Source organism: Malaclemys terrapin, chromosome 6 (assembly GCF_027887155.1).
Source record: "Malaclemys terrapin pileata isolate rMalTer1 chromosome 6, rMalTer1.hap1, whole genome shotgun sequence".
NCBI classification, from domain to species: domain Eukaryota; kingdom Metazoa; phylum Chordata; order Testudines; family Emydidae; genus Malaclemys; species Malaclemys terrapin.
In genome coordinates, this window is record NC_071510.1 from 6,780,289 (window position 1) to 6,793,882 (window position 13,594).

The 13,594-nt window shown below is 41.6% G+C and overlaps 1 protein-coding gene and 1 non-coding gene across 2 annotated transcripts in view; both read right to left on the minus strand.

The window, feature by feature from the left end:
• DNAH6 (dynein axonemal heavy chain 6) overlaps positions 1 to 13,594 on the minus strand; it is a 178,265-nt gene that overhangs the window by 47,266 nt on the left and 117,405 nt on the right. The window contains exons 55-59 of the mRNA XM_054032513.1: positions 11,324 to 11,391; positions 5,011 to 5,191; positions 2,608 to 2,787; positions 1,271 to 1,504; positions 617 to 752 (exon numbers count right to left, since the gene is read on the minus strand). Of these exons, the coding sequence (XP_053888488.1) occupies positions 617 to 752; positions 1,271 to 1,504; positions 2,608 to 2,787; positions 5,011 to 5,191; positions 11,324 to 11,391 (799 nt within the window). The remainder of the gene's footprint in view (positions 1 to 616; positions 753 to 1,270; positions 1,505 to 2,607; positions 2,788 to 5,010; positions 5,192 to 11,323; positions 11,392 to 13,594) is intronic.
• Positions 4,508 to 4,610, minus strand: LOC128839892 (U6 spliceosomal RNA). The gene has a single exon (XR_008445548.1). It is a non-coding gene; the product is annotated as a U6 spliceosomal RNA (small nuclear RNA).

Here is a 13,594-nt window from a genome sequence, read left to right on the forward strand (position 1 = left end):
GCAGTATCACGGATTTGGGGGGCTGGATCAACATCACTGCTGCAGAAAATTGTGTGTGTGGGAGGAGAGTAGTGCAGCAGGACCAGCCCACTCTTCCAATAAAGCAGATACTTTTCGGCTTTTGGGGTAGACTACTGGGGGGCCTCCTGGCTATTACCTCTGCATCACTGGGAGAAAGAAGGGGGCACTGTTGGTTCTGAGAGAAGGGATCATACTGTTGCCCTCTTCTCCCAAGTAGTCAGGAGGACCCCTACTGCCCCTTGTGGGGCAGAGATAGGGGGCCTCCCCTGCTGCTGTCCCCACTCTTCCAATGTGGGGCGCTCCAGCCTGTTGAAAGAAGGTCGCTGCCAAGTCCCCCAGCAGAGAGTGTAAATGAGAGTAACGGGAAAAGGAGTCGTCATGTCAAAGGGAAAATGGAAAAGTGCATCGTACACATAAACGTCTTAAGGCTTGGAATAAACTGCTTGCTGCAGTGGCTGAGTTACCGTTTCTGAAGCTGTTCAAAAACAGGTTTGTTAAAATATAAGTAGAATCAGTGCAGAAAACCCTCCTTGAAGCACAGGTTTGGTAGACGCAAAATGGCTTTTCCAATCCACGTTCTTATTTATCGTGTTACCTAATTTAATGAAAATGTGTGTGGACAGTATGTCATTCTGAATTCCTTGAAAACACGGGAGTGTTTCCTCTAAGTCACAACACATAAACCAGGTGGTGTCTTCGAGCCATGGAACATCGGGCTTAGCAGGGCGTTGCTGTTGGAAAGATGAAAGGATCAGTGAAAATATGAAAGAAGAAGGTGGTAAATAAAAGCTCAACAAATATATGACTATTTTTAATAGTCAAAATGTGAAAGTTGCACAAGAAACAAGTTTATTAATAGTGGCCCCAATTCAGAAAAGCATTTAAGCATGATCTTAAATTCATTCCTATTCAGAACATCACTTAAGCAGATGGTCAACTTTAAGTATGTGTTTAAGTCCCATTGACATGCTTAAAATTAAGTATATGTTTAAATGCTGTCCTGAATAATGATGCTTTCTTTGATTGGAACCAATAAGTAACAAATATCTAAAATAACTGTTCAAATGTTTCATGCCTCAAAATGTATCATATCACATGATGGAAAATCATAATTAGAAGTCACCAAAGTCACTATTGTAAAGACAAAAGTAGACACCAACCTCCTTTCACTATCTACAAATCGCTTTGCAAAACCAAAAATATATAATCATTTACTATTTTGTTTATCATCAATCTACCCCAAGTGCACCTTATCTAAGCCAGCAGAACCCCGGAGGAAAAAATTCCATTCTGTATCGGTAAGTTCTTCTCTCTGCCGCATGATCTCAATGCACAGCATAAAGCTGTAGATGAGCTTGTGTTGTTCAAAAAGGCCGCGGGAAACATTGGTATAAGTTGCATAGAGGGTCTGGCTAAGCAGTATTGCCAGGCGCTGCTGCAGATTCTTATTCTTTTCAGAAGTCTCAATAGTTGTATTAAATAACTGCAAGAAAAAAACAAACAGTTTTGATGAGCTAATTTCTAACTGTTAATAACAGCACACTTCTAGATTAATTCACTGCACTAGAACAAAAAGAAGAACAGGAGTACTTGTGGCACCTTAGAGACTAACAAATTTATTAGAGCATAAGCTTTCGTGGACTACAGCCCACTTCTTCGGATGCAAGTGGGCTGTAGTCCACGAAAGCTTATGCTCTAATAAATTTGTTAGTCTCTAAGGTGCCACAAGTACTCCTGTTCTTCTTTTTGCGGATACAGACTAACACGGCTGTTACTCTGAAACTTGCACTAGAACAATGATTCTCAAACTATGTCATACTGTACAATACTTCTTAAGTGAGAGATCCTCTCATACGTGGAGCATGTCTCCTCCCAACCTCTCAGTAATGATTCCCATTTTTTTCTGCAACCACTATAGTGCATGGAATTTTCAAGAAGTAATATTAAGAGAACAGTAAGAAGATAAGATGAGAAAATAAACTCGCTTTAATATGATGGTTGTGGCTTACATCCTCTTGTTTTGTCTGATAGAGATTATTCACCATTGTGACATAGAAAGCTCTGTGGTCTACAGGGAAATGCTCTAACAAGCACCACCATTCCATGGACCAAAATTTCAGAACCACTGAACTAGAAAAATAAGCTAAGTTTGAAGAGTCAGGTACTCTTCATGGTGCAGACTTCTTGTGAGACGCTGGCAAAATCGCTTACATTAAATATTATAAAACTCGGTTATTTAAATTCAGGCACCTAAACAACAGTGATTTTAAGAGGTGCTGATCATCATGTTAAATTTCTTGACTTTAGTAGAGTCTCTGGGTGTTCTGCAATTTTGAAAATCAGACAACTTATCTCTAGACACCTAAATGTATGTCTAAATTTGGAAACAGTACTTAGAATCATATTTGGAAATTTTATAACATTACTAATTTTCCAAATGTATCATAACATTAGAAACAGAATGAATTCTTTTTTGGTGTAATGAAAAAACACTTCTTAAAAGGCTTAAATTTTGCTGCCTGTTATATATAACTATTTCTATTCATATACTAAATGCTATTTACTTCAAAGAAAAATGAAACTAACCTGCTTAAAATATTTTAAGGAAAACTGATACATGGGATCAATCTCTGACAGACTTGCAATTACAAAGTACATGACAGACCCTCGAGTAGCAACAGGGCGGTATTTTTCACGAGCAGTGTTTATCTTCTCTTCAGTAGATTCTGCTTCTTTTAGCCTTGTTTTAATGGCACCAGATGTAACCTAAAAGAAACAAGTTTTAATAGCATTTTAGAAAACATTTCATGAGAGAGAAAGCTTGGAGCACAAGGAGCAAGCTCCTCATTTGATGTTGGTGGCACTGGTGTAATTTTATGCATCACTCGCCAAAGACATGTAAGCGCCATCTCATGCTGAGGGAGGCATTCTTCTATTCCAAGAGCTACAAAGAACTTTTGTCTGTCACAAACCAGAACCTCAAGATCCAGGTTTGGTTATGTCTTAGCTATTGGATACTTTTAGAAGAGAATATTCGTTCCTTTGATAATTTAAAATGAAATGCCAACCATTTATGCAAATCAATGTATTATGCTGCATTTTGTAACTTATATTGACAATGTCATTAGTCAACAACACCAGTTTACATCTCCAAGAATAACTGGTAGGTTTTTAGCAGAGGCAGTATCCCAGAAGATCATGAAAAATTATGACAAGGGAAAAAAAGAAAGAGGAAAATATATTTAGAATGTTTACCAAATAATTAATTGAAGAATATAACCATACACAAAGCAAGCAACTTATCAGCCTCAGTGCTGGAGAGCTGGAGAGAATGGGAAAAAGAGGTTTGCTTAACATCATGCTAGAATGGTGGCCTACGCTCTGCTGGAAATTATGGGCCGGCTCCTAAGCCTCAATGAAGCTATGCCAATTTACTCCATCTGAAGCTCTGCCCCGAAATGTAGATGACTATTCCAAAACTCTACATGCAAATAAATGTATAACAGATGGGTCTGATTTTCCGGCTTTTAGTTTAATTTATTACACTTTTGAGAATGTGAATGTTATGGGCCAAAATCAGCCAGAAAGACTTTAGAATGATAGGTTACATTTTTCCTAACCCAAATGATGCACTGTGCTGATACTACAAGGGTAACAGCAGTGTGAGCTTCCCCACACTACCCACCTGGTGTGTCTCAGGCCTGACTCGAAAGGACCATCTTTCGGAGTGAAATGGTAGTTCATTCTTCATGGCGTGCTCAATATGTGGCTCAGACCACCAACTAGAGGGCCAGCTTTGACCAACTGGGACTGTGGTTTTTGTAAAGCAGACTTTTGTCCATTGAGAACGAGGCCAACCTAAGGAATTCTACAATTCACAGCTAGATCTTTACTGCGGCTTTCACACCGAGTAGAATCTTACTTTGCAAACAGTCCCATTTGGTAAGACTGCATAGTCCTTATTCACATTGGGGAGCAATTAGGCAGAGTCCCATTTACTTCAGTGGGATTACTTGTGGAGTAAGATACAATTCAATATGAACAAGTGTAGCTGAACCTAGCCTTGATAAGCAAAGTGAAACCGCTACATAATTATCGCACATGAATTCTTTAAATAAGAAAACTATTTTTTCATAAAGAAAAGATCTCTAGCCAAATATACTTAGAGTGACAACCAATAAAGTTACCATTTGCCAACAGATTCCACACAGTTAACAGCTATTCCCTATTGTAAGTGGTAAGGGGAGTTGTGAGGTATTACTAGCATTGTGGTATCTCATACACAGTATGGTACTTTTTAATCATAGAATATCAGGGGTGGAAGGGACCTCCGGAGGTCATCTAGTCCAACCCCCTGCTCAAAGCAGGACCAATCCCCAGACAGATTTTTGCCCCAGATCCCTAAATGGCCCCCTCAAGGACTGAACTCTCAACCCTGGGTTTAGCAGGCCAATGCTCAAAACACTGAGCTATCCCTCCCTCCCCCCCCAATATGGAACGCTTTACGAATTTGCATGTCATCCTTGCGCAGGGGCCATGCTAATCTTCTCTGTATCGTTCCAATTTTAGTATATGTGCTGATGAAGCTAAATGGCAACCACATTAGCAGAATATTTTTATGATAGTAATAAACAAGCATGAATTTTGTAGGGTTAAATATTACCTAGCTAACCTACAATATTAACATGCTAATCTACAATATTAAAATATTAACGAAAACAACAGATAGGAAACTACTGGATATAATTCATTTAGATTTTTCAAATGGTTTTATATTGGGACACATGACCCCTAAGTCAGACTAACTGCATTACATGGGTCTGGGTTTTGAAAGCTTGGCCTATTATTTTAGAACTGTGGATCTGTAAAAGTTAATGTATAAAGGAGAAACATAAATCTGAGAATTCTTTCCCTGTGTAACATTTCATACAGCCCTAGATATATCACTTATTTTTAATTAAAACAAGGTATTGTAAAAGTGTCTCCTGCCTTTGATTCCTGGAGTGTGTTGATGAGTTCTTCTTTGTCTAGGATGTTTCCCTCAGAAGTAAACAACATTTTTAGAATTTTGTCTTCAATAGCTTTCAACTGATTTTTATCAGCATTGATTCTCACAATGAGCTGGGTTCTTTGTTCCTCAAGCTCAGGTTTCTCCAGTCGCACAACATCACTAGAAAAGAAGTTTGAAGTTCTGGTTAATAGCTGTATCACCTGTTCTCTCTTGCCCTCACTGCCTTTTTGTTTAGTGATCCAGTTCATTCCAACAAATTTTCCCAAACACTCCTGGCCCCTCACTCCATCCCTTCTGTGCTTCTCCAGTGGCATAATGGGAATGCAGAGTAATTATGGACTCCCCTAACATAGGGAGAATCCCCATGTGGCACAGGGGATGTTACTAAGCAGTCTAGGAGTGAAACCAGAGTGTAATATCCTCTGGCAGTCCAAGTCAAAGGAGCCAGCGTAACTTACAGCAGTTCTTAGGCTACTCTAAATTACATCAGGGCCATTCAGCTCCTGGCCAAGCTGAGGATCAGGGAGGGAGCAGAAGCTTCCCTCCCACCCTAAGTCCAGCAGTGGAAGTTAGGGGATTTGGCCCCCTGGCATGGAACATGCAGCTCCATGAGGTTTCCAGGGGAACACAAAGTTATTGCCTAGCTGAGGTGTAAGATTAATAACCTTCTTTAACTGACTATATAGGAAAATACTGCAGAAGATATTAAAAAGTCACTATTTGCTAAGTGTGACCGCAGGGTCACCACAGGTACTTCCTACTTTAAGAACATGGTAAACTGTTGTAATCTTTGCTAGCTCTGTAAGGTAATTATTGGTACAAGGTGATAGGCACTGTTTAAGGATCTGAACAGAACAGAAATTGAGGCCCAGAACCAGCAAAGCACTTAAACACGTGCTTAAATCTAAGGCTTGGTCTACACTAAACCCCCAAATCGAACTAAGGTACGCAACTTCAGCTACGTGAATAACATAGCTGAAGTTCGAAGTACCTTAGTTCGAACTTACCTCGGTCCACACGCGGCAGGCAGGCTCCCCCGTCGACTCCGCGGTACTCCTCTCGTCTAGCTGGAGTACCGCAGTCGACGGCGAGCACTTCCTGGTTTGACTTATTGCGTCCAGACAAGACGCGATAAGTCGAACCCAGAACTTCGATTGCCAGCCGCCGAATTAGCGGCTGGGTGTAGACATACCCTTAGTGCACAAGTAACTCCATAGTCTTTAAAGGAATTACTGTACTCACATGCTTATAGTTAAGCACAGGCTTAAGATATGTGATGAAATGGGGCTTTATAGATACACCCACAAGATAAATATTTATGTAAATCACTCTTTATAATTTAAAAATGCATTTACTTACAGCTATATGTAAAGAAACTAGATATAACTGATAGAATATCAAATAGTAATAGTTATTTTAAACATAATTGTTAGTCAGTTATTCAGAACAGAAAAATACATCTGACACCATCCACCCAAACAAGACGGTTACTTACCTGTATTGTTATTGTTGTTCTTCGAGATGGGCGTGCAGATAGGTATTCCACTCAGGTGTGTGCGTGCCCAGCGCACTGAAGCCAGAGAACTTTGCTTAGCAGTACCTGTACGGGCAGTACCTGTACTGGCAGCTTCTGACCCAAGTAGCCCCTGCCCAGGCTATCTAACAGCAGCGCCACCCTGACTGGGCTCAGTTCCTTCACACTCAAAGCCAAGGCTGGAGACTGTGATGCAGTGGGCATGGAGGATACGTGGTGAAATATACACGTCTTCACCCACATCTCAAAGAACGACAGGTACAATGCAGGTCAGAAACCATCTTTTCTTCAAGTGGTTACAGACATGTATTTCACTCAGGTGACTCTCAAGCAGTACTTGTAAGACATGGGACTCAGCGTCTACTTAAACAGTGACTGCAGAACTGCCATCCCAAAGCTTGCATCTGACCTAGATGTCATGGTAATAGCACACTTGATAAAAATATTCATGGAAGACCATGTAGCAGCCCTGCAAACGTACAATACTGAAACATTGCTGAGAAATGAGATAGATGTCTGTTGGGCTCTCATTGAGTGAGCCCGTAAGTTACCCACCTCTGTGTGGAGACCAGCTGACCTTTCGTTTGACAAAAAGTCAAGGTGTGGAATGAAATAGTTTAGTTCTTTCCAAATACAACGTCAAGCACAGCCTCACATCTAACATCTGGATATGCTGCTCATTTGCATTTGAGTGTGGCTTCGGAAAGAATATAGGCAAGTAAATAACTTGGTTAAGGTAAAACTGAAACCACCATGGACAAAATCTTTGGCTCTGGTCTTAAGGAAACTTTGTCTCTGAAGAATTGATTATACGGAGGTTCTTCCATTAAGGCTTGTAATTCGCCGACTCTTATTATGGATGTTATAGCCACAAGAGGAGAGACAACACGCAGGTTGCTATCGGCTCAATCAGAGGATCCATGAGGGCAGCCAGCATAGTATTAATGTCCCAGAATGGGACCATTTCCTTCACAAGTGGCAACAGGTGGACAATATCTTTCAGCAATCTGACTACCATGGAGTTTGAGAAAATCGACTTTCCTTGGATCAGAGGATGGAATGTTGAGATTTGCCACCAAATGAACCCTCAGTGAGCTAAGACCTAGACCCAAGGACTTCAAATATAACAGGCTCTCCAAAATGTCCTGAACACAAGCTGGCATGGATTGAATTCCCTTAGATCTTGACCAAACCAAATAAGTAGGTGGTTTTCTACTATTAAGCAGGATCCTCTGAACTGCTTCCAAGCATTGCCCTACCTACGCATCGAGCCATGTACCATCTATGCCGTGAGGTGTGGACTGCTCAGCACTGCATGAACAACCTGACCATGGTGCTGTGTCAGCAGCTCAGGAAGCAGATGAAGAGATGTGGGAGATCCTCAATGTGTGTGCTGCTTTTGATCACAAAATCAAACAGGCTGCCCCCCTGAAGATGGTGGAGGATAGGTTGGTTGGCTAACACTAGATTCAGAAGATCTTCTCCTCTATGATGTCCTTTTCTGGGGAAGTCTTGCAGCCTAGCAGAGTAGGATGACTGGTGAATGTTTCACTCAGCGCGACATTGCTAGTGTTATTGCTGACCTACAAAATGACATCCCTTTGTGGTGTAGATAGAAACCCCCAGAAGACTGTAAAGTAGCTCAAGAGTCCTTAAAAGAATGTAAAGTCTCATCAGTTCTCTCAGAAAACAAAAACTGACCATCAAATGGTAAGTCCTTTATGGTCTGTGGAGCTTCAGGAGCTAGGCCAGAGATCTGTAGCCATGAGGCCATTCTCATCATCATAGCTGAAGCCACATATCTGCACGGAATATCTGCTATATCCAGTGCTGACTGTGCAGATGTCTTGGCCACCAAACAGCCCTCTATAATAAATGCCTTAAACTCTTCCATGAAGAATTCTGGTAACTTGGCATCCCAGTTTGCAAAGTCATATTTAGACAATCACGCTTGCTGGTTGGCAATTCACATTTGCAATAAGGAGGTTGAAAACACTTTTCTCCCCATCAAATCTAACCTTTTAGACTCTTTGTCTTTAGGTGTAAATTTATATCTCCACTCCCATACCCTCTCATTTGCCTCAGTCACAACCAGGGAATTAGAGGGTGGATGAGAGAAAAAAAATACTTGAAACCTTGAAACACAATATCTCTTATTAGTATGCTTAGCCATGGGTGTTATAGATGCTGAGGTCTACACAGAGATATGGCAAGCTCCAATATCACTTCATTCATAGGAAGAGTGACTCTCTCAGGAGCTGAGGATTGAAGAATATCCACTAATTTATGGGCGTTCTCCTGAACAAACTCAGCCTGAATACCCAAGGACGATGCCGTTAATCTCAGGAGAGCTTGATAAGATTTAAAATCCTCCAGTACAGCGGATTTAGGCACTGTAGCATCATCTGGTGAAAATGTAGAAGAGGGAAGTGGAACTACTGGAATCTCTTGTGGTAATACATTTGACTGAATCAACGGATCAGGTTGCATCAGGTCAGAGGAAGCCCCCTTAGTCTGTGGCTGTAGCACAGGTGGCTCACCTGGAGAGACCATCTGAGGAACAAGTGATCTACTCCTGGACTGAGCCGACGATCAGGACCTCGCTGAACGAAGAACCACCCACAGATTCCTAGGAGGCTACCGTGGATAGGGATACAACATTAGTGACGAGTAGGAGATAGGCCTGGAAGCTTTGTCCCTACTGCGGGAGTGGAACCAATCCCAGTACCAATGGTGATCCCAGGAGGTCTTGAAAGTCTCTGAGTGGTACTGCAAAGGCAAAGGAGAGGAAGGCATTTCTGCACTCAATCCTGAAGTTCCTTCCAAGCTGTCTGTCAGTAATGGACGAGCTACTCTAGAGGGAGCCAATAAACAGCCTGACTCATCTGCAGTCTAACACACCAGCCTAACTGGCACTGATGATGGTACAGTCAAAGGCACTTTGAGTAGAGGTAAATGTATCACACACACATGCGGTACTGAAGCGGGTATCAGTACCAAACACAAAGTGATGAAGAACATGAAGTGAGACACCACTCTGACTCAAGCCACAGGTGGAGAGAAGGAACTGACAGGGGTCAGGGCAACATCACCCTTATATAGCTTGGGAAGGGGCTACAAGGGACAGAGGGCATGAGTGCTGCTCCAATGGGTACTGCTAAGCAAAGTTCTCTGGCTTCAGTGCACTGGACATGAACACATGAATGTAATACATGTCTTCACCCACTCAAAGAAGAACCCCATCTTCTGGGTATATTTCTCACTTTAAAATCAATGCAGGTCTGATCTTGTCCTATAACCCAGAGTAAATTTAGGATATTGTCATTTGGTATTAATACAAACAATATCACATATGTCACATCTGCATGTTCAATGCTCATTATATGGGCTTGATTCAGCTCCCCCTAAAGTCAAATGGTGGGTCATGACTTTTAAATCTAGCCTATTAGACACAGTATTAGAAAAATGTAAGTAATTATGTATCCTGAGTTACAAATAGCTGATTCCTATTACAATACTTTACAAATAGATGATTCCTACTACAATACTTAAAGAATTACATATACCCTATCCCAGCATAAGACGCTTTAGAAAACATGTATCGGGGGTAGCCGTGTTAGTCTGTATCTACAAAAACAACAAGGAGTCTGGTGGCACCTTAAAGACTAACAGATTTATTTGGGCATAAGCTTTCGTGGGTAAAAACCTCACTTCTTCAGATGCATAGAATGGAAGTTACAGATGCAGGCATTATATACTGACACATGGAGAGCAGGGAGTTATTCGCAAGTGGAGAACCAGTGTTGACAGGGCCAATTCAATCAGGGTGGATGTAGTCCACTCCCAATAATAGATGAGGAGGTGTCAATTCCAGGAGAGGCAAAGCTGCTTCTGTAATGAGCCAGCCACTCCCAGTCCCTATTCAAGCCCAGATTAATGGGGTTAAATTTGCAAATGAATTTTAGTTCTGCTGTTTCTCTTTGAAGTCTGTTTCTGAAGTTTTTTTGTTCAATGATAGTGACTTTTAAATCTGTAACAGAATGACTAGGGAGATTGAAGTGTTCACTTAATGACTTTTGTATGTTACCATTCTTGATGTCTGATTTGTGTCCATTTATTCTTTTGCGGAGGGACTGTCTGGTTTGGCCAATGTACATGGCAGAGGGGCATTGCTGGCACATGATGGCATATATAACAATAGTGGATGTGCAGGTGAATGAGCCCTTGATGGTGTGGGTGATGGTGTCACCAGAGTACATGTGGGGACAGAGTAGGCAACAAGGTTTGCTACAGGGATTGGTTCCTGGGTTGGTGTTTCTGTGGTGTGGTGTGTAGTTGCTGGTGAGTATTTGCTTCAGGTTGGGGGGCTGTCTGTAAGCTAGGACTGGCCTGCCTCCCAAGGTCTGTGTGAGTGAGGGATCATTTTCCAGGATACGTTGTAGATTGTGGATAATGAGCTGGAGAGGTTTTAGCTGGGGGCTGTATGTGATGGCCAGTGGTGTTCTGTTATTGTCCTTGTTGGGCCTGTCCTGTAGTAGGTGATTTCTGGGTACCCATCTGGGTACCTTAGAAAACATGCATACTAAGGCAAGAAATAGGTTGTCCTTAAGTTATTGGTGACTGTGACTTGGTACTTTATATAAATATGTGGAAAAACATTTTCTTTATTGTTTTCCTTGTTCATTTTATCTGGGTGTCACCTTAAACATTTAAAAGCAACTACTGTGAAATAAATAATGGGAATAAAAGTTATAAACCTTAGCAGCTGATCCTCCAGGCCAGATCTGGTTACAGTGAAATTGATTATAGTAACTTTAATACACACCTGTAGAATAAACACAACAAATGACAAAAATTATTTCTATGTAGGATATTACAATAAAATAAGGGGTTTAGTTAAGAATAATAATGGCACCCACAGTGAAGATATAGTTATGGCTGAGAAGGCTTTTCCAATCTAAACTTTAATTTACAGCTGTTCACAACTTACTCAAAAATTTCCATTTGAGCTGAAATTTCACATGGTTGGTTTATGTCCAAAAGTGATTTTTTGGGAGTTTGATTCAACTTTTGGAGGGATGAGAGGATGAAATAAAAGGATGTTTTTCACTTTGCACAATAATTGTTCTTGTAATCATTTCCAGTGGCATAGCTCAAAAAAGGCTGAAACTATAAATAGGGCCCTACCAAATTCACAGCCATGAAAAATAGCTGAAATCATGAAATTTATGATTTTTTAAATCCTATCACCGTGAAATTGACCAAAATGGGCCTTGTGGCAGGGTGCTGCTGCAAACACACCTAATCAGCCCCTGCCATGCCAGCCCCAATCAAGGGGGATCGATTGGGGCTGGATGAAAAGCCTTATTCTGCCAGCCTGATAGGCCAGGAGCTACAAAGGCTGGGAAGGAGTCAGAAGGCGCGGGACAGCCAGAGAGAGAGGTCAGTCAGAAAGGGAAGTGGAAGTCCTGGTTACTGACCCAGCCTGCAATAGACGAGAAACCTGTAAAGATTGTATATAGTTGGACAATGGTGGTGGGAAAATGCTTGAAGAATAAAGGACACGGGTGTTGCACAAAGCTGATGTCTCCCTGGACTTGTTTGGGAAGGCAACTGGCCTTCAGAAGAGGGGCCGGCTGTGCACACCATGACAGGCCCTAGCTATAAACTTTGAATTTCACATGAAACCAGTCTGCAGTGACTAATATAAGGGATGGCAAGTTTGAGAAATATAGCTATAAAGTACAAAAGACTCGAATATTTGAAAAGTAGCCTGGGGCATGCACAGTAAGAAACAGGGATCACTTTTAAGCCGTGATCTTAAAGAAGGATGTGGCATGCATACGTGTGTGGCTGTTTAAGTACTAACAAGAGTGAAGTGCCTAATCACACAAGCTGGTCTAAACACGCAGGGCTGGATTTGGAGAAGTGCTGAGCACCAACATTTCCGACTGACTTCAATTGACGTTGTGGTGCTCAGCTATTCTGAAAGTCAGCCTACCGCAATGACTTAAAAGCTAGAGTAGTAAGAAACGGAATTTAGTTGTCTGTCTCCTGGGGGGCTGTGAACATAAATAAAACATGCCTTTAAAGTGCTACATAAGAACAAAGAATGATTATGACCAGTTGCCTACATTTTGGAATAGAATGAACTCCTAAATTCCTGGCTTCCACCCCAGTTCTTAGTCCTTCAGACCATGAGGCCTATGGGGGCATCTTTAATTTGCTGTGACTGTCAAATTAACAGACACAGAGGGCTTAGGTGACTTAGCTACTGTCACACTCCAAGTCAACATCAGAACCAGGATCCGAATGGAGGTCTCCTTATACCCTGGCCCACGTAGCTGACAGTGCATCTTTTCAAACCTGAGTTTCTACTGTTACGCACTTCAGCAGATTGCTTGATTTTCAAAATGCTTTCAAAATAAAGTAACAGCCGATATTATGTGTGGAAACTGGATGATACAGCATATAAATACAAAATACAGGACCATATGAACCTCAAAATAAAGTAACAGAATTATGAAATAAAATGTGTATCAGTTGCCTGCAAGTAACTCCTTAATCAAAGCAATTACATCACAGTTACCCAGTCCTACACCATCCAGCATCTGGCTAGATCCCATAGCTGTCTAGAAAGGGTTAGACATCTGTAAATTTTCTAGGAAATCCTACTAGCTGTGCTACCCTTCTTGCAGTGAGGTTTTTGGGTGGGAGTTGATTGTGGAGGCTCTCACTAGTTGTGGATTTTCAGAGGAACCACTAATGAAACAATCCCTTTTCAGACAGTAGGATCTCCTAAGAAAGCCCATTAGGAGTACCCTCCACAGGTCCTTCAAATAGGCCATACAGCTTGTCCATTAGTGAATGAGGGTCTTCACTGGAAGTCATGCTGTCATGTTGTTAATATTTGAGAAGCATGTGACAGAGCTCTCCCCTCCAGGAGGCAGGATCTTCTGGAAGATCCCACATACAGGATTCCAACAATTCCAGTGGCCCTGTATTCTGAACCTCCAATATGGGGCACA